Source organism: Polypterus senegalus, chromosome 2 (assembly GCF_016835505.1).
Source record: "Polypterus senegalus isolate Bchr_013 chromosome 2, ASM1683550v1, whole genome shotgun sequence".
In the NCBI taxonomy this organism is placed as follows: Eukaryota; Metazoa; Chordata; class Cladistia; order Polypteriformes; family Polypteridae; genus Polypterus; species Polypterus senegalus.
This window is the reverse complement of record NC_053155.1, coordinates 81,018,757-81,043,761: the sequence shown is the minus strand read 5'-3', so window position 1 is coordinate 81,043,761 and position 25,005 is coordinate 81,018,757. Positions and strand designations below refer to the sequence as shown.

At 41.3% G+C, this 25,005-nt stretch overlaps 1 protein-coding gene across 1 annotated transcript in view; it reads left to right on the top strand.

The window, feature by feature from the left end:
- LOC120524385 (limbic system associated membrane protein) overlaps positions 1–25,005 on the top strand; it is an 851,776-nt gene that overhangs the window by 526,866 nt on the left and 299,905 nt on the right. Inside the window, exon 4 of the mRNA XM_039746241.1 lies at positions 8,299–8,531. Within this exon, the coding sequence (XP_039602175.1) occupies positions 8,299–8,531 (233 nt within the window). The remainder of the gene's footprint in view (positions 1–8,298; positions 8,532–25,005) is intronic.

The window sequence follows — 25,005 nt, the reverse complement described above, 5'->3', positions numbered from 1 at the left end:
TTTATGGTTAAAGGAAGCACATTGTATCCATTTGTAGGTTTACATAGGCTACAGTAGCCCTCTTCATTCAACTGTGGGGTTGTGGGAACAAACATAGTACAACGTTATATATATATACTAGCAACTGGGAGCCCGATCGAATTGGGCTACAAATTCTACGTTTGTGAAATCCATACTTTCTCTGCAAAGAATTATTTGTTTTTTTAAGTCCTTGAAATGATTTTCTTATCATGGCACTGATTTGTGCTTAAAACAGACCTTTTCGGCCGATATAATGAAGAGCTCCCTGTTTAAACGGAGCTGCGAGACGTGAACTCAGCTCATCGGCGCACCTCATTTGATTTTTTTCCGGCAAACACATTTTCAGAACAAACCGTATTTTACGACTCTAATCAGAGTCAGAGTAATTATTATGTTGCCGTGGTCATTTTAGATCTGAGATCGGCTATAATTTAAACAATGCCCAGCCGTCATTACTCAGTTTGCCAATAGATGTCAGAAGGACGGATACCAAAACCGAACTGCCCAAAGACAGATTTCGACGTACCAATCAAATGGTAATACGTTCTAAATTACTTACAGTTCCGGAGCTGTCGAAGGGTTTAAGTCAGTTGACAATGTTAGTCCTGGAAAGTACGCCCCACCAAACCAACGTTCCAAAAACCAACCGAACTTACTGTTATCTGCTCGAACCAACACTGACTTACTATACTCGGCCGTCCAGCAGTGTCACTGAAGCATTCTAACATTCTTAGCCAATCATGCAATACTCTGTCCGTGTTTGCCACGTTATGTTCTAACTACAGAGGCAGAGTCCCATTGCATGGTTCTCACTTGTATTGAGTCGAGGTATTGACGCAAACACATACGGATAGTATCAAATTATATATAAGGATATATATGTAAGTTACTGAGAAAACATATTTACCCCTTTCCTGATATCCTCTTGGGCAGCACGGTGGCACAGTGGTAGCGCTGCTGCCTCGCAGTAAGGAGACCTGGGTTTGCTTCCCGGGTTCTCCCCGTGTGTGCGTGGGTTTCCTCCGGGCGCTCCGGTTTCCTCCCACAGTCCAAAGACATGCAGGTTAGGTGCTTTGGCGATCCTAAATTGTCCCTAATGTGTGCCCTGCGGTGGGCTGGCGCCCTGCCCGGAATTTGTTCCTGCCCTGTGTTGGCTGGGATTGACTCCAATATACCCCCGTGATCCTGTGTTCTGATATAGCGGGTTGGAAAATGACTGACTGCCTGACTGATATCCTCATTTACTACAGGTGTTTCACAATGGATGCTCTCAGGTCTTCAACCTAATCCTCATATTAGACAAAAGGATGTGAGCAAACAAATAACACTGTTTTTTTACTTCCATTATTTATTGGCTAAAATTACTCTACAGCAATGTCAAAGGCTGATGCAGATCAGATGCAGAATTGCATTGGCGCTAAAGGGGGTGCAACTGGTTAATACGTGAAAAGGGGCTATTACTGTTTTTGCACAGAACCAGCTGGTATTTGTTAACTTTGTTAAAAAAAATTTAATATTTACAAAAAGAAAAAAGCGTAATTTCTTTACTGTGGCACGTGTAATCAAAATTTGTTTTTTTTTAAGACCTAGAAACATTAACCAAAAATTTGTGACGATAAAGTAAATTAGAATGAAGGTAGATACAGTACTTTTTTGTACACCGCACATACAGTGTATGCCTCCTATAATCAAGTTGGATCACTAATGGCTTTACTTCCATTTATGCTCTCCACCTTCTACAGATGTAGAGTGGCTTCTGTCCTCACTGGGCACACAACATTCTTCTTTGGTGCCTTTGTCAGCTTAGGAACGCAAAGCACTGTATAGACTCAAAATACTGCCAGCACCCAACCTTGGACACACTTCACATAAAGGCTCAAGCAGTACTTTTTTTATTATTATCAAGTACTATTACATAAATACAGTATGTCAATACAAATTACAGCGAATGGAACCATTAATGCAGTGCCACCTTACAACAGCCCGTCAGAGGCTTCATCCAAGTAAGGACAAACAAAATGTACATAGAACTTAGAAATATTTGGGCAGGATGCACCATTGATTCTGGAAGCCAGTAGTTTGAGAAAGATGTGCCTGTAGAAAGAGGATTTCCAGAAGTTAAAGGATAGTGAGTCAAGAAATTTAGAACTCAGAATTACTGCTAACTTTGCAGTGACTGTGCCCAAACAGATCAATCTTGGGTGAAAAGAGAAACAGCAGAAACATCCAAGAGGAGGAAATCTGGAAGGAATAAGGAGGCTAAGTACAGGAGAGAACAGAAGAAAGGAATTATGACACAGCTCACCCAAAAGGCTGAAATTTTAGGACATCCCTAGTACATATGTAAAAAACGTACCTTGGGGCTTAAATGAACAAAGAAAACAAAGCAGATCATTAGTAATACCCAGAGCAAAATGTTTATGGTGGTGAAATACAAGCAATGCACAAATACAATTGTGTATGTTGACGATTGTGGTTTTTAAGCTAAAGTAATGTTCTTAAAAATCAGGTCCCAATCAAAAGGAATAGACCGTCGTGTTCTAAACTGACTGAATGGGCAGGGGCTTTTGAGGCAGCCTGGTGTAAAAAGGTGTAAGTAGCATAGACTGGTCTTCCCTTTGTGCTGAAGAATGAGAAAAAGTTAAAAGACAGCAAGAGGAGAGCAGAGAAGAAAGAAGAATATGAAAGGCAAGCATTTCTATGAAGGACATGAGCCATACTGCACAGATGTTACATCCCTCCTCCACTCAGGACCATTAGCACTCCCGCTAGTGGAGCCAGAAACACTCTTTATACTTTGGTCATGAGGTTACTTCTAATGACAACTATGTGATTGTTTCTTGTGCTCGTATACATATATACTGTAAAATAAAACTCATTAGTCACAACATTTAAACCACTGACAGGTGAAGTGAATAGCATTGATTATCTTGTTACATCGGCTCCTGTGAAGGTGTAAGTTACTAGACAGCAAGTGAACAGCCTGGTCTTGAAGGTAATATGTTGTAAGCATGAAAAATGCACAAATGTAAGAATCTGGGTGACTTTGACCTGGCCAAATTGTGATGGGTAGACTACTAGGTCAAAGCATCTCCAAAAATGGCAGGTCTGGTGTGGTCTTTCTGGGGTTCATTTGTTAGTACCCACCATAAGTGATCCAAGGAAGGACAACTGGGAAACCAACGACTGTGTCATGGGCGCCCAAGGCTCATTGATGTTCATGGGTTTGCGAAGGCAAGCCTGTTTGGTCTGATCCTACAGAAGAGCTACTGTAGCACAAAGTGCTGAAAAACATCAAGTTGGCTTTGAGAAAAAGGTGTCCACACACACAGTGCATTGCATCTTGCTGCTTATGGGGCTGCGTAGCTCAGTCAGAGTGCCAATGCTGACCCCTACTGGCCCACTCCTGAAAGTGCCTGCAATGGACACGTGGCCGTTAAAATTGGACCATGGAGCAATGGGAGGTGGCTTGATCTTATGAATACCATTTTCTTTTAGATTGTATGGATGGCCAGGTGCGTATGAGTCATTTACTTGGTAGCTCGACGCACTATGAGAAGAAGGCGGAGGCAGTGTGGTGTTCAGGGCAATATATTTTGCTGGGAATCCCCGATTCCTGGAATTCATGTTGATGTTACTTTGACATGTACCTCCTACCTAAAGATAGTTGCAGGCCACATACATTCTGTCATGCCAATGACATTCCCTGATGGCAGTGACATCTTTCAGTAGGATAATCTGTCCTACCACACAGCAAAAATTGTTCTGGGATGGTTTACGGGAACATGAAAAAGTGCTCAAGATATTGACTTGCCCTCCAAATTCTCCAGATCACAATCTAATTGACCATGTGCTGGAAAAATAAATCTGAGCCATGGGGGCCCAACGGGATATAAATTTGTAGGATATGGCACTTTAACTAGAATGACTTTTTTGGCATTTGATGCAATTTAAATGACATTTGAGGTTTGAGAAAAGTTATATTTAAAGTGTTTACATTCTATTAATAGTGTGGTGTAGCTTTTAAAGCTTGAGACTATGTGTTAAAATCCTGCTACAGAGACTGTGTGACCATGAGCAACCCATTTTGCCAATTGTATCTCAAAAGTTGTAAGTCACCATGGATAAAGACATTATCCTAATAAGAAAATGTAAGTTAATAAATCTTTCATTATTTTAAATTATTGCTTCAAGCTTAGGTACATGTACATGTACCAGGGGTTCCCAACCCAGTCCTTGGGGACCTCCAAACTGCCCACGTTTTTGCTTGTTCCTAGTACAGAGGACTACCCATATTGTCCTTGGGTGCCCAAGCTGATGGGTTCCATATGGGTCACCCATGTGGGACACGTATTTTAGCAAATATGAGACACATCTCTTGTCCACATGAGCATACAGCCTGGGATAGATAACAATCCAAAGCTTTATGACTAACCCACCCCAATTTGAGATGTTTTCAGCCAACGCTAAAGAATTACAAGACTTGACAAGAATGCCACTACTTGGTTTTAAGCCTGGTTAAGACCTGACCACATCTGTTGTCCAATTAATTTTCTCATCTCTATGTTATATTGTGAACCCCACAAAAAAATATTTCTCTTTCTGCTTGTAGCTTTTTTTTCCCCAACGGTAAGCCACGTTTAACGTAAAGATCAGTGAGACATTACACTATAGCGCCGCTTGCGTTTTAGCTGACCAAAACTCAGTACACCCTCTGGCTGGAGCATTGAACCCATGCACTACATATGGAAACTCAGTTTCCCAGTTGATCGCTCTGTAATATCCCTGTCAGAAGCAACCGGAGAGAGGTTGTCTGTTGGAATGGCAATCGAATACCCTACTGCACAATGTGTCAAGGTGCGAGTATTCTGAATGTGACAGCCTATTGAGGGGCAGTGACTGCACTATCCTCACCTGCTTTATATCTGCAATGGCTACAACAAGCAATGCCGAGGGCCCTATTTGGATCCGTCGCCTAATTTGGAATTCCTGTTACTTCTAGCGCCGTGTTAATTCTTTTTACAATAATCGCGGTACTTTATCACGCCATACCCCCCTCGCTCGCTCGCAGCGATTCCTAGCCTATGGTCTGTTGAATTTACCATTATCAAACATATCCCCAGAAGGCATGTAAGCGATCTTAAAAAAATGACTGCTATTCAGAATGTGAGCAGAGAAAACAAAACCAAGTCGCTTTTGGTGCCTCGAAAGCCAGTTAACGCGAACAAGAAAAACGCTAATGGACGCTAATAGGGAATAATGTCCAATTTTTCCGGAATATTAGATCTCATCCATCAAGTAGCAGTACGCGAGTAGACGGCACAGTTCAATGAATTCAAATCAACTTCTTAAGATGTCTTCGGTGAGAACGCAGCACAACTAAGACGAGGCTCTGTAACCACGGAACAGGAGCCAACGGTCTGTTTTCATCTACCCACCGACTCTTTGTTTTTGGAAAGTTATAAACGGGGACTTACTTAAAAGGTCAAGATAGACCAGCTGGTAAAATAAGATCGTGGTAGCTGGAGATTATAATTGGGCTAACAAATGAACACAGTTTGGTACTATAAACTCCATCCCGAGTTTGCGAAGGCACTGAAACGGGCACATTTAGCGCATGACAAATTCCAGTCAGGCACAGTGGGGCAGCCGAAACTGACCACACTGGCCGTCGCAGGTGGACTGAAGTGATTTGCCTTTAGCGCGGGCGCCAGCGTGTTGCACTAAAAGGAGACTGAAAACAGGCGTGACTTTACGTTAAATGTCAACGAGGCCAAATGCAGTCGATTTCATTATTGCTCTGATGAACTTGCTCAGATAGGGGCGTTTGCCAGTCCTAATTGTATTTGGATGGGAGGAGCATTAGCGAAAAAGAGCTTTGTGCTAATTGCGAAACAGATTAGAGGTCACTTCATATAAGATCCACTTGATATGAATAATTGTTTCTTTATGATTACATTTCAAAGTAGCAAACAGAAAAAAACGACAAATTCCAAAACTACTGCAAGAATAGCTTAAAGTTAACCTAAAGTTGGAGCAGTGATACGGACTGCTGCAGAAAAATGATCGTCAATTTCTGGATATTCTTAATTGGATTCAGATCAAGGCTGTGGGCCAGAGCCATTCCACAACATTGACTTTTTGAATATTAAAACCTTTCATTACAGTGTTCACTTTATTATTACAATATTACTTTGGCAGAAGACAAATATTCTGCCAAGTCTCAGGCTGATTGCAACCGAGTTTGCCACTTGAATTTTGCAATATTATTCTGCCTCTACTTTGTGTTTTACCTTTACAAATCCTGCTCAGCACGAGCATCCCCATATCACAGCATGGTACCGACAATGATTTTAGGATTATATGAGATGTTTGTGCCATCTGTATTGCTTAACTTTGTCAGCAATAATGTCAATTTTGCTTACATGTGTCCTGAAATGTACATTAGTAAAAAGTTCAGTATTGGTCAAATTTTGGCTGTACAGCCTTCTGTACTTTGAAGACAAAATGCATAATCAAGCTGGGGAGGTCATCAATAGGGCTATGGAAAGTCAGTGCTCAAGACTGGAAATATCATATGTACTGTGTAGTGACTGTGGTGGGCTGGTGCCCTGCCCGGGGTTTGTTTCCTGCCTTACACCCTGTGTTGGCAGGAATTGGCTCCAGCAGACCCCCGTGACCCTGTAGTTAGGATATAGCGGGTTGGATAATGGATGGGTGGATGGACTGTGTAATGATTTCCAGGTGTACATAATGTAATCTATTGGTAAAAATGCTTGCATTAAACCTTGAATGCAGCTGTTCAGGAGGCTTGTATGGAATTCTGCTGACACATGGAAGAAGATCTCATGATCTATAGTAATGGGTTGGTTTAAATGCCCTGCAGCTTAGCTCAGTGGATTTATAGCATTGCTTAACCTTTTTGTCTAATTTATTCTATTCTTGCTCCATACATTATATTATTTTTTTGTCAAGCAGTCACACTGCATACCACTCCTTGATTGTGCAACTGAAAGGTAGAGTTGGCCTACTCATAGAGAACTGTGAAATCAAGAGGGTGTCTTCCATTGTTAGGATGCTAAGACCTGACATGATAGCAGATGAAGTTCTTGTGTATTGACTTGAAGGGGTTGTTGACATTTGAACAGTGTTTAAGTGACAAAATTCCTCAGTTTAACACATTTAGATTCCAAAATATAGTACATATAAAATGAAAACTCTGAAGAGATTTTTTAAACATCATTGTTGAATAGACTTCTGGCAAGAGTGAAAGGGAAGGCCTACAGGACAGTAGGGAGACCAGCTATGTTATATTGGGTAGGAGACGATGGCACTGACCAGAAAACAGGAGACAGAGCTGGAGGTAGCAGAGTTAAAGATACTAAGATTTGCACTGGGTTTGACGAGGATGGATAGGATTAGAAATGAGTACATTAGAGGGTCAGCTCAAGTTGGATGGTTGGGAGACAAAGTCAGAGAGGCGAGATTGTGTTGGTTTAGACATGTGCAGAGGAGAGATGCTGGGTATATTGGGAGAAGGATGCTAAGGATAGAGCTGCCAGGGAAGAGGGAAAGAGGAAGGCCTAAGAGAAGGTTTATGGATGTAGTGAGAGAGGACATGCAGGTGATGGGTGTGCCAGAGCAAGGTGCAGAGGACAGAAAGATATGGAGGAAGATGATCCACTGTGGCAACCTCTAATGGGAGCAGGCGAAAGAAGAAGAAGTTGAATAGACTTCTGTGATATCTCTACCTTGTAATTTATGCTAGATAGAGTGATAGATAGATCTTAAAGGTACTATGTAATAGATGGATATGAAGGGTGCTATATAATAACTAGGTGTTGAAGTATGAAAAACAATATGTACAATAAACAAGCAGTATATCATGACAGAACAGTAGAAAGGTGATTCATATTGCTATCTCTATCACTATCAATAAATAGATTCATGCTGCAGTCTTGATGCGGCTTTATGTCCACAATATTTTTATACTGCTCACAATTCCTAAAATGCACAATGTACAAGGCCTCATGCTATCCTGAAGTACAGACATGTTTACTGGTGCAGGCAGTTCTGGCCCTAGCTTTTCTGTTTGGGTGAATAGGCCCCATGTATTTCTCCTGAACCTACACTTCTTATTCTAAGAGTGCCATTTGAAATGCATGGCCCCGCACTGTGCACGTGTTTAGTTGCAGAGCCATCCATGATAATTTGGATCTTTTCTGAACCCTCTAATTATAATTAGCAATTTACCAAGTTGTCCTTTTGTTTCCTCAGATGCTATGTGGATGACAACGTGTCCAAAGTGGCCTGGCTCAACCGCTCCAACATCATTTTTGCCAGAGAAGATAAGTGGTCTCTCGACCCCCGGGTGGACTTGGTGACCAAGGGGCAGCTAGAGTATAGCCTTCGAATCCAGAAAGTGGATGTATATGATGAAGGACCCTACACCTGTTCTGTTCAATCTCAGCAGCAGCCCAAGACATCTCAGGTGCACCTCATTGTTCAAGGTAGGACATCATCTTTGGACAAGCTTGTGTTGGCAAAGTATCTGAGTTAAAAATATGTTCAGCAAGTGACCCCAGGTTGACCATCCATATTTTTGTCTAAATGTCCATACCTGCAGCCTTCTCCAATGCCTGCCAGCAAGCTGCATGATGTGTGATGGAATGGGGCAGAATTGTGGCATCACAGTGACATGTGTGTGTATAGGAGGAGCCTTGTACTGCTATAACAATTGACCTTTGATTATACAGGCTCTGAAAGGTACAATGTACAGTAAAACGAAGACTAATTAATCACGCAGACAGACTGCTCCATTTGAAATGCGTGTTAGGTCCCTGTTCAGGGCTGTTACCTGCCATGAACTTAACTCTACCAGGATAGGCTCCTGTCCACCTCAACCCTAAACTAGAATAGGTGGGTTTCAGAATGTATGTATGTACTGTATGCATAAGTGATCAGGATAAAAAAGAAATGGATGAAGAAAGTGAAATTAGAAATGATTACTATGGCTGCTTATGAAAGACACAATATCAGCTGATAGTGCTGATGGTGTAAGGTGCAATATGAAATAAAAATCCATCAATAATGCTGACTTTACAGAGCGCTACAGTATATAAAATGAAGTCTAATTGATAGTGTCATATAAAAAAACGTGCTATATGAAAAAATTAAAGATTGATTTGTAGCGACTGCTGTGGAATATGCTCAGTAATATACAGATTGATAAATGATGCTAACTATGAAAGTCATTATAGACAATGAGGATTATCATCAGACTCGACTTCAAAAGATGTTTTAAAAATACAATATGTAAAATAAAGTGGCAAGTGACAGAAATGTGTCATGCCATCACCTTCATTTTCCTTCTTAGCCTTTAAGAGTGAGCAATTTAAAGGACAGGCAAAAACTTTGATGTCGTTCAGCCTTACTGTACTATTTCACAACAGGTGCCATGGCCTCACTTACTGTGTGCTCCTTTGTAACATCAAGGGCAGTGTTGCCTCAGCCCATTCATACGGTGGGCATGTTAAGGCTGCAGAGGTTTAAAATAATTAATTTCTGTTTCTCTCACTTTCTCCTCTTGGGGACAGAACAAACTACAGCATTTAAAAGGCCCCAGATCATTTTTTTAAAGACTTTTTTAATAAAATGTCACTCTTTTTATTTGTTGTAACTCATTTTGAGAATTCTGAGGCATGGCTTATTTGCTTGTCATTCGCCTCTTTTATAACACTGAAAATTTCAAGTCCTGGCAGTTACTTTTATTTTTCTTGAGTCTTCGATTTGGATGGAAATGAAAAAGAAATTTTCTTTTATGATGTGGAAAATGCATTCATTCCCCCACCACCATCACCACCGACCCCAATGCTGAGCTGAACTCACAAATAACTTCAAAGAACACCAAGTACTGAGGAAAGAGGAGGAGAGGAGTCCCCGGGGCAGGCTGACCTGAAAACAAGACAGACGCCCACTCCTCTGTTCCTTAGGGGCACATCTTAGAGATAATAAAAACATGGCGTCCATGGCTCTTCTGCCGTTCTGGGATCAGGCCTCTGTGCCGTACATGGATTCAAAAACTCAACACTGACCTGACCAACAAAGGCAGCATGATACCGAAGTGTGCCAACATAAATAAATAACTAAATTAGCAAAATCCACATTCGCTGTATCTGGGGGAACATTTTCTGTATCTGTTGAGAAAGAGCATTGGGGTGGCAGTGAGTGGCGAGAGTGAGGGTGAAGGTGGCAGCTTCTTTATGCTATTGTAAAGGTTAGGGGGCTATTTTTAGTGAGTTCTGAGGTGACAGTGTGGGACAAGTTTAAGAGAGGTAAGATAGTCACGTGTTCTTAGGGTGGGAGGGGTAGGGTGATAATGAGGGTCATCATTTTAGGAGGTGTTTAGGTAAATGCATTGAGTAAGATAGTAGTTTCTGTGAGCCTTATGCGGTTGGTGTTGGACTTGGACATGGAAGATACAGCCAAGGCAGCCACATAGCTTTATAGTGGGAGGGTTACAGAAGTTATGTACAGTTGATGAGCATTAGGGTGGCGGCTTTAGCAGTATGATGTGAATGTTGCAATGGTGGTACATGAGGTGTTATTGTTAGGTAAGGGTGAGAGTGAGCAATTGGAGAGTTGCTTGCTGTGTTAATCAGTCTAATACGTTTGGTAGAGTAATAGCTTTAGCAAAAGTTAGGTTAACGGCCTGCTGTGAGAATTGCATTGTTAACCAGAGCTAAGATAACTATGGCATGGTGTAGTGGCTGAAGTACTGGACTAATAACTACAAGTGACCCTAAGGCAAGTCAATTAACCTGAATGCACTCCAGATGTATAAAATCTTACTAAACAGCTGTAATGTATCTTGATCTTATAACTCACCTTGGATTAAGACATCAACCAAGTGTCTAATAATAGTCAGTCAGTTAGTCATCATCCAACCCGCTATATCCTAACAAAAGGGTCACGGGGGTGTGCTGGAGCTAATCCCAGCCAACAAGGCAGGAACAAACCCCGGGCAGGGTGCCAGCCCACCGCAGAACACACTAGGGACAGTTTAGGATCGCCAATGCACCTAACCTGCATGTCTTTGGACTGTGGGAGGAAACCCATGCAGACACGGGGAGAACATGCAAACTCCATGCAGGGAGGACCCAGGAAGTGAACCCAGGTCTCCTTACTGTGGGGCAGCAGCACTACCGCTGCGCCACTGTGCCGCCTGTAATAGTAGTGATAATAATACAATATGCACAGGGCGAGTGTTGCATGTGCATTAAGGTGCAACTCTTGAGTGAAGGTTACATTTAGCAGTGATTTCAAGTGAAAGTCTTGTACTGCTTTTTTCATTTTTGTAATAAAGGTGCAGTACAGATTATGTCCTCTAGGTGGACACTCTAACAAACCAACCAACCATCCACCCGTCCATCCTGCCAGTTACTGATTTCCCGAACCTGTTTAATTCAATTCATGGCTACAAAGAGCCAGAGCCTTTATTCACCAAACCAAGATGTTTTATCAGACCATTGCAGCCGAGCCTGTTTGTAGGTTCCAGTATTCTCTGCTCTAAGGTGCTGTAAATTGTTTAATTTGTCTGCAAAGAGGCTAAACTCAGTTCTTCCAATTAAATCATTTTGTGCAAAAGCCTGTTCCATGCTTCTGTTTAACCCCCTATGGAATGTTTTGAATAAATTACCTGTCTTAAGCCCGTTGCTGATCCTTATGTTGCGAATTCTGTCCCACCAGTGGCAATGAGTCAAGTTCACTTTGTGAGCGTGCTGAGTTGTCTCTGCTATTTGGAAGCAGCCAGATGGGATAAGCCCAAACAGTTCTTAGGAACAGCCTTACTTCTCTAGCCATCTTCTGATTGGTATCTCTAGGTGCAGCCCTGCATTTGAGGGTGAGGGTGCCAGTGAACAAAGCATTAATTGACAGAATGTGGTATGACTGGAAAAAACAAGATTATAAACTCATTCCACAGCACTGGTGCCCCATGGGACCCCTGAGCAAGTCCCTTATTATACTTGCCCAATAGGTGCCTTGTAGTATGCAAAATAAGAAAGAAAAAACTGTGCATTATGTCTATGAGACTATTCAAGGTGGTGTTTGCCAGGAAAGACACAATTTAAGCCAATGATTGCCTGTTTGTTCAGCTTTACTGCACATAACAAATTGAGCTGTGAGACGTTTGCTCAGGTTTGTTGCAGGCAGACAGTGTGCATACTTTGGCAAGGCAACTTGGTGCCGGGTCAGAAGCATGCGGCCTGAGTAATGAGGCTCGTCAGAACCAAGTTGGCCACACTTCATTTGCTCCTAAATGTGAGAATACAGATCTCTTTATGCAAATTAGGCTCATATTTGCTGCCTCTAACCATCGAACAAGCTAATTTGGCACCCTGCTTCTTCTCTTTATTTTGCCCTCGTCCATCTGTGTTTTACTCACTGGTCATTGTTTTCCTGACTTGTAAGTAAAACTCAAGCTGGGGACTTCTCAGTGGAATACTGTCAGCATGCGAGTCCTCACTGTTGTCAGTGTGGAAAGATTTTTTTAAAAGAGTAGAAATGGGTGTGCGGTGTTTGTGTGTATGGAGGCTTGGGCAAAAATGGCTACAGATCTGCACTTGCACCAAACAGTACATTGGTGCCCTCTTGGGACTGAGAGCAGACAGTCTCAGAATTGTTGCAGTCTCTTCCTGTTGCTTGAAAATTTGGTTAAAAATTGTCTTGCATCTTCCAAATGCTGCCATCAAGGTAATATCATTTTAGTCCTAATAGAAAGGGGTTTCATATCATAAAATAATTAATATTAAGTGAAATGCAGAAGTGGCCAAAATGGCATAAAAAGGAATTAATGTTGCAGATTGCCATGTGGCAAGAGAATAGCTGGCATGTTTCATTTCATAAAATGTCTTGACATATGATATTTTACATAAGGCACATGGCACATTTGTCTGTGAAGGTAAACAATGCAGTCTCAGAAAGTGTTCCGGCATTTTCTTTTAGTTCTTGCTTGTTTTGATCCATGAAATGTAGACGGGGTTTGTTGTACTGCAGATCACTGAATTAGTGTAAAATGCCTGGCTAGAGACATTTTCCAGCATAAGTAAGCTAAAAGAAAGTTGGGACCAACCCAAGGAAAAGAGGTGTAGAGAGGTAGCACCTGGACCACTTGCGGCCCCAAACAGGCAAGAAAAGGTCCTAGGTAGTAGCCATTCCGATCTTGGGAGACAACAAATGCTGCAACACGGCATAAAGGTGATCACTTATAACCATTGAAGTGTATTGTGCTTGTCTTCTAGGGTGATGAGTGTGTTCCTGTCTTTCCAGGATAGTACAGCACACATCATTATGGAAACTCCACAAGCTTGAACCAAGCTGCCAGGGCCTGTAGACTTCTTTTAAGGTGCCTCATACATGAGTGTTTGTTGTCCTGCCTACAACTTAACATTGATATCCTGCCTTATAGAAATCAAAGTGGATTGTCCTCAAAGAAAATTCCTGGTTATGCTCTAAGATGAAATCTTCAGTCGGTTATTGGATTGTGCTCCATGATTGGCAGATTGGAATGATGGTCCCCATTTTACAAAGGGAGCAAAAGAGTGTACAGTAATCCCTCGCTATATCGCGCTTTGACTTTCGCGGTTTCGCTCTATCGCGGATTTTATATGAAAGCATAACTAAATATATAACGGACTTTTCGCTGCTTCGGTTCTGCGGACAATGTGTCTTTTTACTTCCTGTACATGCTTCCTCAGTTGGTTTGCCCAGTTGATTTCATACAAGGGACGCTATTGGCGGATGACTGAGAAGCTAACGAATAGGAGCACGCAGTTAAGTTCTCCTGACTGAGAAGCTAACCATTCAGAGCACGCAGTTAAGTTCCTGCCTGCTGAATGCAGTGTTAACCAGGAAGTCTCGTCTCGCTCATTCAGCATCAACGTGTTTTACTGTGTAAAGAGTTGTGCTCTTTTGTGTTTATCTTTGTGCATAGTCAAGCCCTTCATTATGGCTCCAAAACGATCTGCTACTGCTTCAGGGGCCGTGCCCAAGCGCAAACAGAAGATGTTAACGATTGCCGAAAAGGTAAATGTTTTGGATTTGTTGAAGGCTACAATTCTTTTTATTTAAAAAGTAGGAAAGGAATATAAGATCTACGGCCGCAGTGTCCTTTTAACCAGGGTGCAAAACAAGTTGTAAGTGGATGTAATAAGGCAGTAGTCTGGATGGAATCTGCTTTAGGGATTTGGATTGAAGACTGCCAGAAGAAGAACAATGGCAATGCTACACAATCGCCTGAAGTGGCTCCTTTAAGGGCTGTAACGCTCTCCTTTGTTGTGCAGTAAAATTAAACTCATTGTTATCGCACAAGTCATCATGTCATTGTTGGTGAGTAACCATAATTCATTTTCTACTTACAGTACTTAGTACATGTACGTACGTTTAGTGTCACTGTACACACACATTTACTGTATACTATTTTTGTTGCATTGTACGTATTTATTGCTGGTGGCATGTCTATCGTAATGGCTGTAACATATGTGATATTGGAGACACTCAATATCTTTAAAATAATATTTAGGTTTTACTGTATATAAACAGTGTGTTTATATACATAATTTCAATGAATCTACTTCGCGGATTTTCACCTATCGCGGGGGGGTCTGGAACGCAACCCCCGCGATCGAGGAGGGATTACTGTATTCCAATTATAAAGGGATGGCATTCCTCGGCCTCCATATGAAAGTCTTTGATAGGGGGACTCAAATGGAGATTCCAGTTGAAAGTGATACTGTACTCACAGAAAGCAATGTGGTTTTCATCCTGCGTTTAGAAAAGTGGAAGACTCCTAACCCTTATCCAAATATTTGAGGGTTCATGGGAGTTTGTCAGTCCAGTCTACATGTGCCATACAGACTTAAACACATGACTGTGTACCCAGTCGCATCTTCTGGCATTTGGTTCCTGTGCCTGTTTTATGAGAGTTGTGTTTACAGTGTCACAAACTTAACACAGAGTCATACAAAGGTTTGGGGCAGCCACCCGTATAATTGTTTTCCTGGCTGCAAAGTTTCTTAAATAGATACAGCACTGATGTGCACAAACCTGAGTCCAAAAGAGAACTGAGGGAATAGGGAAAAGGTGGAGACTTTTAAAGGGGAAGACCGGCTGGGTGAAGCCATGGGGAAGTGCTTTCAGGAGCAGATAGCAGACTACCTGCTCTATTATCTGGGAGGGCTTGTTTTCATTCTGCCGTATCCACTGCCCTACCCTTGCCCAGAAGGACCAGGCTTGTTTGAGGATCGGCCGCTCTGGGTCCAACCTCCAGTTTCTTACCTTACTCACCTGCCAGTCTGGGGCACCCCTAGGTGGAAATCGGCGTTCTGATCTCACAGGGAGGCAGACACTCTCCTCCAAAAGAACATAATAAACCCCTTTTGCCTCCCCCTACCGGCGTAGCCCAATTCTGTGAGCCCCTCCTGCACACTCCCTGGCCTCTTCAGGTTGCCTAGTTAAGTGTGCCAGGAGCGTAGCCCGCCGAACCACGGGACACCCTCCCCGCCTGAAAACTCGGCCTTGGTACGCTCCCACCTGGGTGCATTGCAGGTCCTGTCCCCTTCTCTTCCGGGACTTCTCCATCCTGCCGACTATGCCAATGTCGCAAACTCAACACAAAGTCATACAAAGGTTTAGGGCAGCCACCAGTATAATTGTTTTCCTGGCTGCAAAGTTGCTTAAATAGATACAGCACTGATGTGCACAAAACCGAGTCCAAAAAAGAACTGTGGGAATAGGGAAAAAGTAGAGGCTTTTAAAAGGGAAGACAGGAAGTGAAGTCAAAGGGGTCAGGCTCATGAAGGTCTTCAGCCATTGGTTCGAGCCCGGACGTGACATCACAGGGGCCGGAGACGTCAAGGTCTCCTTCCATGACATCAAGAGGACCAGGTGGAATCTCCCGTGAATGGTCTGCAGGCAAGGGAGAAAAAGAGTCAGTGCACTCTGCCAAATCCCGGTATGTCTCGGAACTGCCCTTTCTCAAGCCCTTTAGCTGTCTCCCATGTGCTTGTGTGTGACAACAGTTATGGCATTAAATGGACTCCTTTCAGTGGACAAATAAATCTTGTGTCCTCTTTTTGTTCATGATTTTCATGGACAGAATATCAAGGTACAGCAGAGTATTAGAGGGTATACAGTTTGGAAACCCAGCAGTTGCATGTCTACTATTTGCAGTTGATATTATCTTTTTGAACTCAACAGACTATGAGTGTGATGTGGTTGGGATAATAATTGGCACCTCCAAATCTGAGGTAGTAATCATCTTGAAAAGAGTGGCTTGTTCTCTCACCCCAAGTTTAGGAGTTCAAGTACATCAGGGTCTTGTTAACTAGTGAGAGATATGATTGTGAGGTTTGCTAACAAATTGGTTCAATGTCAGCAGTTTCAGAGATATTGTACCAGACTTTGGTGGTGAAGTGGAAGCCAAGTCCTTAAGCAAAGTTTTTGATTTACTGGTCAGACTGTATCCAAGTCCTCACCGAAGCTCAAAAGTTCTGGGTGGTGGCCAAAACAATAACATCATGAGTACAGGTGGCTAAAGTGATGTTCCAGCGTAGGGTTGCTCGGCTTATTCTCAGTGACATAAGATCAGAAATATGGAAGGATCTTGGAGTTAAAGCACTGCTTCTCTAGATTGAGACTAGCTAGACATCAAGAGAAGACTTTGGCATGTAGTTGGATGTCACTCAGGCACATCCCTTTGAAGATAATCTAGTCACAGCTCACTCAGAAAGACTGAAGGGCAGATCCAGGACAAACATAAGGAACTGCTCTGGTCTGTCCTATTCAGCATGTTCCCCCTTGACCCTAATCAGGGTAAGCAGAGTGAAAATAAATACATGTTTGGAGGTTTAGCCTTAATCATAGTTGGTCTTGGCCCCTCCACAACCTTGAATTGAGTTAATTATTTTTGAGAATGTTGTGTTGCATTGTGATGTCAAAATAATACACAGATACCATGATCTGCAAGTTGTAGTAGTAGTATTATCACATGTACAAAGTTCTTTGAAATTCTTACCAGCTCATCTAACCATCATGCAGCACTTTGCGACTCTCTTTTGCCACAATAAAAAGAATGTAAAATACAAAACTTCAGTTTTTTTGTGTGCTTTCCTTCTCATTTTTATTTTGCTTTAGCAATATAAACTGAGTTCATCACCTAGGTCCGATGTACTGTGCCTCAAAAGTTATGCATCTATCACATTGACATGTCCATAGTTTCAGCCATATTTATCATAGACAATTAGTCCTGCTCAAAATGTAATTTTTGACTCTGTGACTCTGAACATCCTGGGATGTGCATTTCTTCATTGACCCAGGAACAACACTTGTCTAGAAGTGATTTTATTCATGCTGTTTTTTTGCAGTTCATGTATGGTGCCCATGAAAGTTTGACACAGGTCTTTGGCTTTGTGCGCAGCCTGTATAACTGTCACAAGTTGCAGTTGTGACTGGACACCACCTGCGGGCAGAGGGTGGAGCACAAGCCAAGGATCTACTGTTGGAACATAAAATGTCAGCTCCCCTACACATTCACATTTAGGGGGGTTGTGTGGTGACTGCTTGACTCCTCATTCGCCCTGAAAATATTATCTTTCTGCTGACAGCAGTTTCACCTGGCTGCATCCAAACACAGCATGGCATCAATTAAAAATCAGGACTGCTGCCAGTCCTGTCACCCTTTCAACAAAGTCTGGGTAAAAAGTCCAGCTGCTCTCAAAAGTATTTTGTGTCTCCTTGATCCTTCCTGGTGGGAGGGTTAAACTTTATCAATTCCCCATAGAACACTGAAGTCTTTGGCGTAAAAGAGAAGCCCACTCGATAAGCTGCTGTGGCTCACAGCCTTACCTGAAATTTCCACTTTGTGTGCAAGGTGATGAGGAGCTTTATTGTATTCTGCTTCACAGACCCAATTTCTTCTTTCCTCTCTTTTTTTATCTGCCAGTTCATAATGGCAAGATCCCATTTCCAAGTGGTTTTCTGGCAGTGGCATGGTAGCTCCTCTAATCAAGCTTTTTTATGCTTAGTGGGAGGGCAGTTTATGCATTTAAATGGGCCCATCAACACCTAGCTTGGGTCTTGGCTTTTTCTCTGTGCAACTGCACAAGCTTTATGATGCCTGCTATTTTTGGCGAATGTTTCAAACTTCCTTTTATTCTTTTGGCTTTTCCTCTAGTTTGAGACTCTCTAAACTGAAATTCTTAATTTTTACCAAAAGCATCATCTGGTACATTACGAAAATAATGCATTTAACCCGATGATATTTACTGAAGGAAAGAAACTGCAATCATTATTAAGATATTTAACCAGACAATTTAGGATAATGACTCTCACCAAATGGGCATTGGTGTCAATGTAAATCAGAGCACATGCCAAAACTATACAAAATAAGTTAACATTTTGGCTCTTACCATTTGCAACCTTACTGAACCCAAAGGCTTATTTTATTCTGAATAACCAATGACCATCAGCATGATGACTTTAATATCTGTAGCCCACCCATCTCAGAAGATCGCAGTGCGCATCCACTTGGGATTTAAGCAGCTAATCTGCAGACTAGAAACAAGGAGGATGTTAGAAATAGTTTGTGATTCCTTTTCAGTTTTTGCAGGTTCTGGAGATTGTGCCAATGAAGCACTGACTGGCAATGACTATTAATTACAAGAATCGCTAATTATTAGGTCCCTTAGGTGGTTTGGAATGCAGCTGAGGCCCAAAATGGAGACTAGATGAGATTTAAAATCTGTGAAATGATTAAATAAGATCAAGTCATTCAGATTTGAGACCAATGCAATTAGTATAGCAGAAACCTTTGGAAATAACATATAAATTTAAATATTTGAAAAAGTTGTATTACTTCAGTCAATTGTGTTCGGTAGCAGAACAATTTGAGTGTTGGGGAGTGGATATTGGCACTTATGTATAGTTAAACATTGTTGCCTTGTTAAAACTGGGCTCACTGCAACATCTAAATAGCATTTTCTTCAGTTTAAAACCCATTTATGTCAGTAAGCTGCCCTCCAAAAGCCAGTACACTACCCACCCACATCTCCAAGGATTTTGAGTAGCATGGCTGCTCACAGGTAAACTGTGGCCACAGAAGCAAAGTCAATGTCAGTGCCCATTCAGCCAGACAGCCCCACACGCAGACTGGCAGACGTTGCTTATTAGCACAGAGACCTTGCTTTCCACATTTTGCATTAATTCTTTGATTTCATCAGCTTTCATCCAATTTACAATTCAAATGAAAAGGAAATGAGAAAAAGCCAAAATGACACAGGGGCTGCAGTCAGCCCTGCAGAGGACTTCAAATGCTTTTTCTGGAGAGTAATTGAGTAGGTTTGGTGCCACTGATAAGCTGACATCCCGATAAGGCACTGAAACACACACGTATTAGTGTTATGTAAACAGCAGCAGAGAAGAAGCACACCTTAAAGAGGCATGAACAAAACTATGGAAATGCAGCATCTGTGCTGCCAGACCGCAATGCAGAATTCCCCAGAATTGAGCAATTTGAATTTAAAACTAATCAAATAGACTCAAGGATGCTTGGGCCACTATGGCATTATCATTAATAAACTCAGACAGGAAATCTGCTGCCACTAGTTTCATTCGGGTATCTGTATAGAGTGTAAAAAGTTCTACATTAATGGTGTAGACATCAGGCAACTTCTCCAATGTGATATCACAAAACAGAAGGTACTATAGGTGTCGTGCCATGCCATGCCATTTCACTCTGAGGTCTTTTTTTTTTTACTGTCTTATGTTCTGCTTAACTGCTTCCTATTGACTGATCAAGAGCATCAGGTACAGGGCAAGAACCAATGTTACATAAGACATCATTGCATATGTGGAGCATGATAATACATAATTTAGCTGGTGGTGGGCTGCACCAAAAGGCAAGAGAGTTTGGCTTACAGAACAGGGGAAATTTTCCCAGGATGCTAGAAGATGGGACCAAGGCATTAAATCCAGACCAGGGCATTCCATTTAATGGGACTTGAGAACTAAATGCCAGAGACACCTTGTCCTCTGACAAAGTTTGCAGGAGGACAGAGCATCTCCTGTTTAGGAGGGGACAGCACATGTTACAAAGTGAGAACTAGAACCTTGCTGTTATTTAAAGAGTAAGTTCTAGGAGAACCGACAAGAAGCCAGGAGAACCATCAAGCCTATTAGGTGGCGGCACATAATCCCAAGTAGGGAGGTACAGGTCGACGATGCCCTGTTTTATAATGTCCCGAATGATGTCCAACCGTTTCCAAAGAGGTAATTTCAGGGCTTGGTCAATTCAAGGCCAAATGTGCAATTGAAACTGCAGTTGCTATTATGGACCTGTTTGAAGTTACATGAACTTTATGTTTTATTGTTGTTTTTGTTAATTGCATGTTATTATTTTCATGTCTATGTTATTTTTGCTGATTTCATTTGTGATGTTGTAATGGTTTACTATCCCTTTAAACGTACTATAGTTATGTTCCTTCTTCTTAGTGAGTGAAGCCTCGGGAGGCTGGGCCACTCCTGAGCCCTCCATCACACTATTTAAATTGGCTGAGAAGGCTCAGGAGTTCAGAAACACTTGTTTGTTAAGGAGTTTGCCTGTGAAATGTTGCTGATGTCTAGATTGTTTAGATTTATTTTTATTCTGTCCCTGGTTTTCTCATCTGGATTTTGGATTTCAATGTTTGAGACTCACAATCATAGCAGCTCAGGGGAAAGTTTGGAACAAACATTTACTGGTGGGAGTAGAAAGAAGTGTGGGTTGGGATTAAAAATGGGCAGGCAGAAGAGTCGCCCAACTTTTGTTATTTTGCTTTTGTGAATTTCGTTTCCTCCCTTGTGTGTCCCTCAGTTGTTCATTTTAATAGTTGTGGTTTTGTTAGCATCATTCCAGGTGCAGAGAGCCTCCACCAATGCACCCCCTTTTAGTACACAATTACTTTATTTTGAATGCATTTTATTCTCCCTAAACCAGGGGTCTCCAACATGTCGCTTGAAGCTCACAAGTCCTTTCCAAGTAGCTAGCTCACCAAAGAGTTAATGAATCCTACAAAAATTTGAAAACTTGATTAGTCAAATTAGGATGTGGGCAATCTTTCCAAAAAATCATTGTAGCTGCGTTTTCCCAAAATTACCAAAGTTCAGCAGCTTCAACTGAAAAAATGGGATTCAACAAAAGCCTGATGCGCAGAAATGATTACCTCAGACAAAATATCTTCGTTTTCAAAAGTTTAGTTAAGTTTCAAAGTAAAACAGTTCACACAAAAAAAGGAAAATCAAAATAGCAAAGAAAGAAAGATTAATGTTAAGAAAAGTTCAGTTCTAAGCTTAATCTTGTTACTTCTCAAATGGTTACTATTTACTTAACATTTCTGAACCATTTCAAAACGTTTTAGAACCATTTCTAAACGGTCAGAAAACTGTATGCTTATCCCATTATTTCTAACTAGACCTTCTTTACTGGGACTTGTTCTTACCACAACTAAGCTTATTATCACACTATTTCTCAGTTATAGTAAGAAGGTTCTATCTCTTGCTAACTTATAGGGGGAAAAGACTGTACCATAAGTTATGACTATGAAAGAAATGTATATTCTATTCAAATTAAGCAAGCATTAATATGAGTTTAACTCAAAACTTAAACTTTCTACGATTGGCTCTTACAATCATATCACGATCCTTTTAACACAAAATCACGATCCACAATCTGAATTGCAGTCTTATCTTTTCAATGTGACACAGTTAAGAGAATATCCGGACTGAAACTCATCAAGACCTAAGTAACACTTTATTTTAAACTAGACATATTAAGCCCGTTACAATAACGGGCGCTAGAACAGTAGTGCATGAACATTAGTAGGAACAGTCTATATCAAATGGCAAGGGACCTTGACCTCATTCTGTTTCTTGTCTTCATTTTTTTTTTGTCAAAAATATTTTTTCAAGAAGCCTAAAGTAAAATAATAATAAAAATAAAATAGAAACATAAATGACAATACAGTAAGTATAATTAATATTGCCTTAGTGTAAAACTTTGTAACAATCTGTAAGACACAATATCTGAAGAAGATATTTAGGTAAAATTTTTAATTTTTTTAACTCATTAAATTTTTCTGTACAATTTCATTATAGACAACATTTCTTGTAAATATTCTGTCAGAGTTTGGCAACAGTTTGCCTTGTTCAGGACCATCCACAACCTTGACAACAACATCTGGAAAACTTCTAACTCTTGATAATGCAACATAAAACTGACCATGGCTGAATACTGGTTCTGGCAAGTAAAATGCCAACCTTTTCTAAGGTTTGCTCTTCTGAGTCTTTCTCTTTTAGCGTTTTTCTGACGCTCATTTTCTTTTTCTTCAATTGATCTATTTGTTCGTATTTTTCTTTGTCTTTCAGCGTTTCTTTTGTTGATGTTTACTTGTTGAGCTGACCGTTCTTCCAGGAGATGTTGCTTATATAGGATTTGATTGTCTGTGTCTTTTGTCGTACTTGACGTGTCCTTTTTTGGGGTGGCATGTTGTTAGTAGATACGTCCGTAATATTTTCTCCTACAGTAATACTGTCTTGTATGTGGCTGTAATATGCATCCTTTAATATGTCTTTAATTTAATCTCGCAGTAATACTGGTTTGTATTTCCATAAAATGCCTGTAATTTTCTCTGACAGTAATACTGGCTTTGATGTCCGTAATATGACTTTAATTTTCTGTCACAACAGTGGGCAATCAGTAGAGTGTCCCCAGCAACTGATGTAATGTGTGGCGTGCTGCTTATAATCGTGCCTGTGGTGTCTCCCCAGCAAGTACTGTGCAGTTCCCCAGCAAGTATTTTAATCTGTGGGGGCGTGCAACTGATTATTTTGTGTGGCGTCTCGCCAACAATGGATTTTATGTGCGCTGCCGCGACTAGCCAATCAGCACTCTCCCAAGCAATGGTGTCCTTTATATCTTATCATGCGCGGCCGTGGCAAGGCCATTCACTGCGTGCCCAGCTTCCAGTGTGTTTGCGTCCACGTGCCGAGCGCATGGGCGGGGCACGGTACAATGTGTGGCACGGCCCACGCATGCGCACTTCACCAGAAGACACACACACACGGACACCTGGATGCACACAGGGGTTTTATTAAAGAGGATGATATCAAACAAAGTTGAATTCAATTGTTCTCTTGTTTGCTAGCTAAGCGGAGTTAAGGAACATGCCCCAAAGCTGAGTGAGGATAGCCACCCCTCTCGGCCCGCTGCGTCTCCCTCGGATTCTCGCAAATAAATCGGTACCGCAAGCGAACTGTGATACATAGCAAAATGAGAGAAGTCGCAAAATCAACCAGAATGTTCAAGCAAATTATAGAAAAAACCCGATCAAAATCCGTTAAGTAGTTCTCTCGTGAAAAGCGGACAGACACACAGACAGCCATTGGATTTTATATATTAGTAAACCTTCAAAATAATGTGCAGTTAAAGTCTCAAAAGCATTCTCAGCATTTCTGGAGCTTAGTAGAGCCAGATAACTATACAAATCTTCACCAAGCAGCTCTGAAAATGTCTGCTTTGTTTGGATCTACATACCTCTGTGAGTCTGCCTTTTCTGACATGAATGTCATGAAATCAAAGTTCAGAACAAGACTGAGATATGAACATTTAAATGACTCCATAAGAGTGAACCTGAGTGACTACACTCCACCATACACCTCACTTGTTGACTCCATGCAGTGCCAGTCATCTGACTAACTAAAAAACACATCACACATGCAACTGGACATGTGAATACTCTTGTGAAGTGAAACAGTGACATGTAACAAAATGACAAATGAATAAGTAAGTACTATCTGTGTGTTTGTAATTGCATTGTTTTGCTTTGACAGCATTCATGTTTTAATTTAATAGTGTGAGAAAAATGCATACAGACATACAAAATTTACTTGCAGGTGAACTAAATATTTTTGTGATGTTTTAATGCAAAATATGAGTTGTGGACACCAACATTTTGCAAATGTTCAGGCAAAACAAGCTTATTCAGTTTGTTTGGGTTGTAATAAGCTATGAGAATAAACGTTAGAAAACATGAGTGGCTCTCGGCCATTTTCAGTTTGTAAAAGTAACTCTCAGGGGAAAAAAACTTGGGAGACCCCTGCACTAAACTGTAAGCTGGACATGTGTTCCTCCTGGCACAGTGCTCTCCAGGACAGAGAGAGTGTTTGCTGGGCTATAAAAGTAACCCGTCTTCTGCAGTAGACTCTCTTACATGGCCCTACTTGGCAATTTTACTTTTGGTTTTAATGGCTTGCTAGTGTGTACCTGGGTATTGAGTGCATGAGCTCATGCTGCTGAATTTAAAGTGCACACATTCTGACCAGAAGGTCTCACTGGTTTGACCTCCCAAGACAGTCTTATCAGTCATGAAGCTCAGGGTAATTTTGTTGCATGCTGGGCACCTGAGAATTCATTGGCACATACTGGGCACCATTGTCACACAACGTGCGATTGAAAATATATTTGAACAATCCAGACAGTCAACCTTTGCCACATGCTGCGCACCTGAGAATATATTAATAAATAGTACATGCTAGGCATCACAAGCCTGAAAATGGTTTAGCACATAGTGTTGTCAAATGTGTTGAAATATCAATAAGTATAGATTTTAATATTTTAAAATTAGTTCAATACTCAGTATTGATTCTAAAGCCTACATTATGTTCGCCATGGCTCAAGTTGTTGCTCCATTTCCATCCACTCACGGTTGTTAATAAGATGGCCACTTCAGCTCTGTCTGCTTTAACCAGCACCCTGAAGTGTTAAATGAGAGTAGCCGGAGTTGTATCTGGAAATTCTCTGACCATGAGATACATGCACTCCTGTTTGTAAGATCAAACAAAAAATGTTGAGAGGGATGTTATTTCTAAATTACAGAAATGTTAATAAGTATA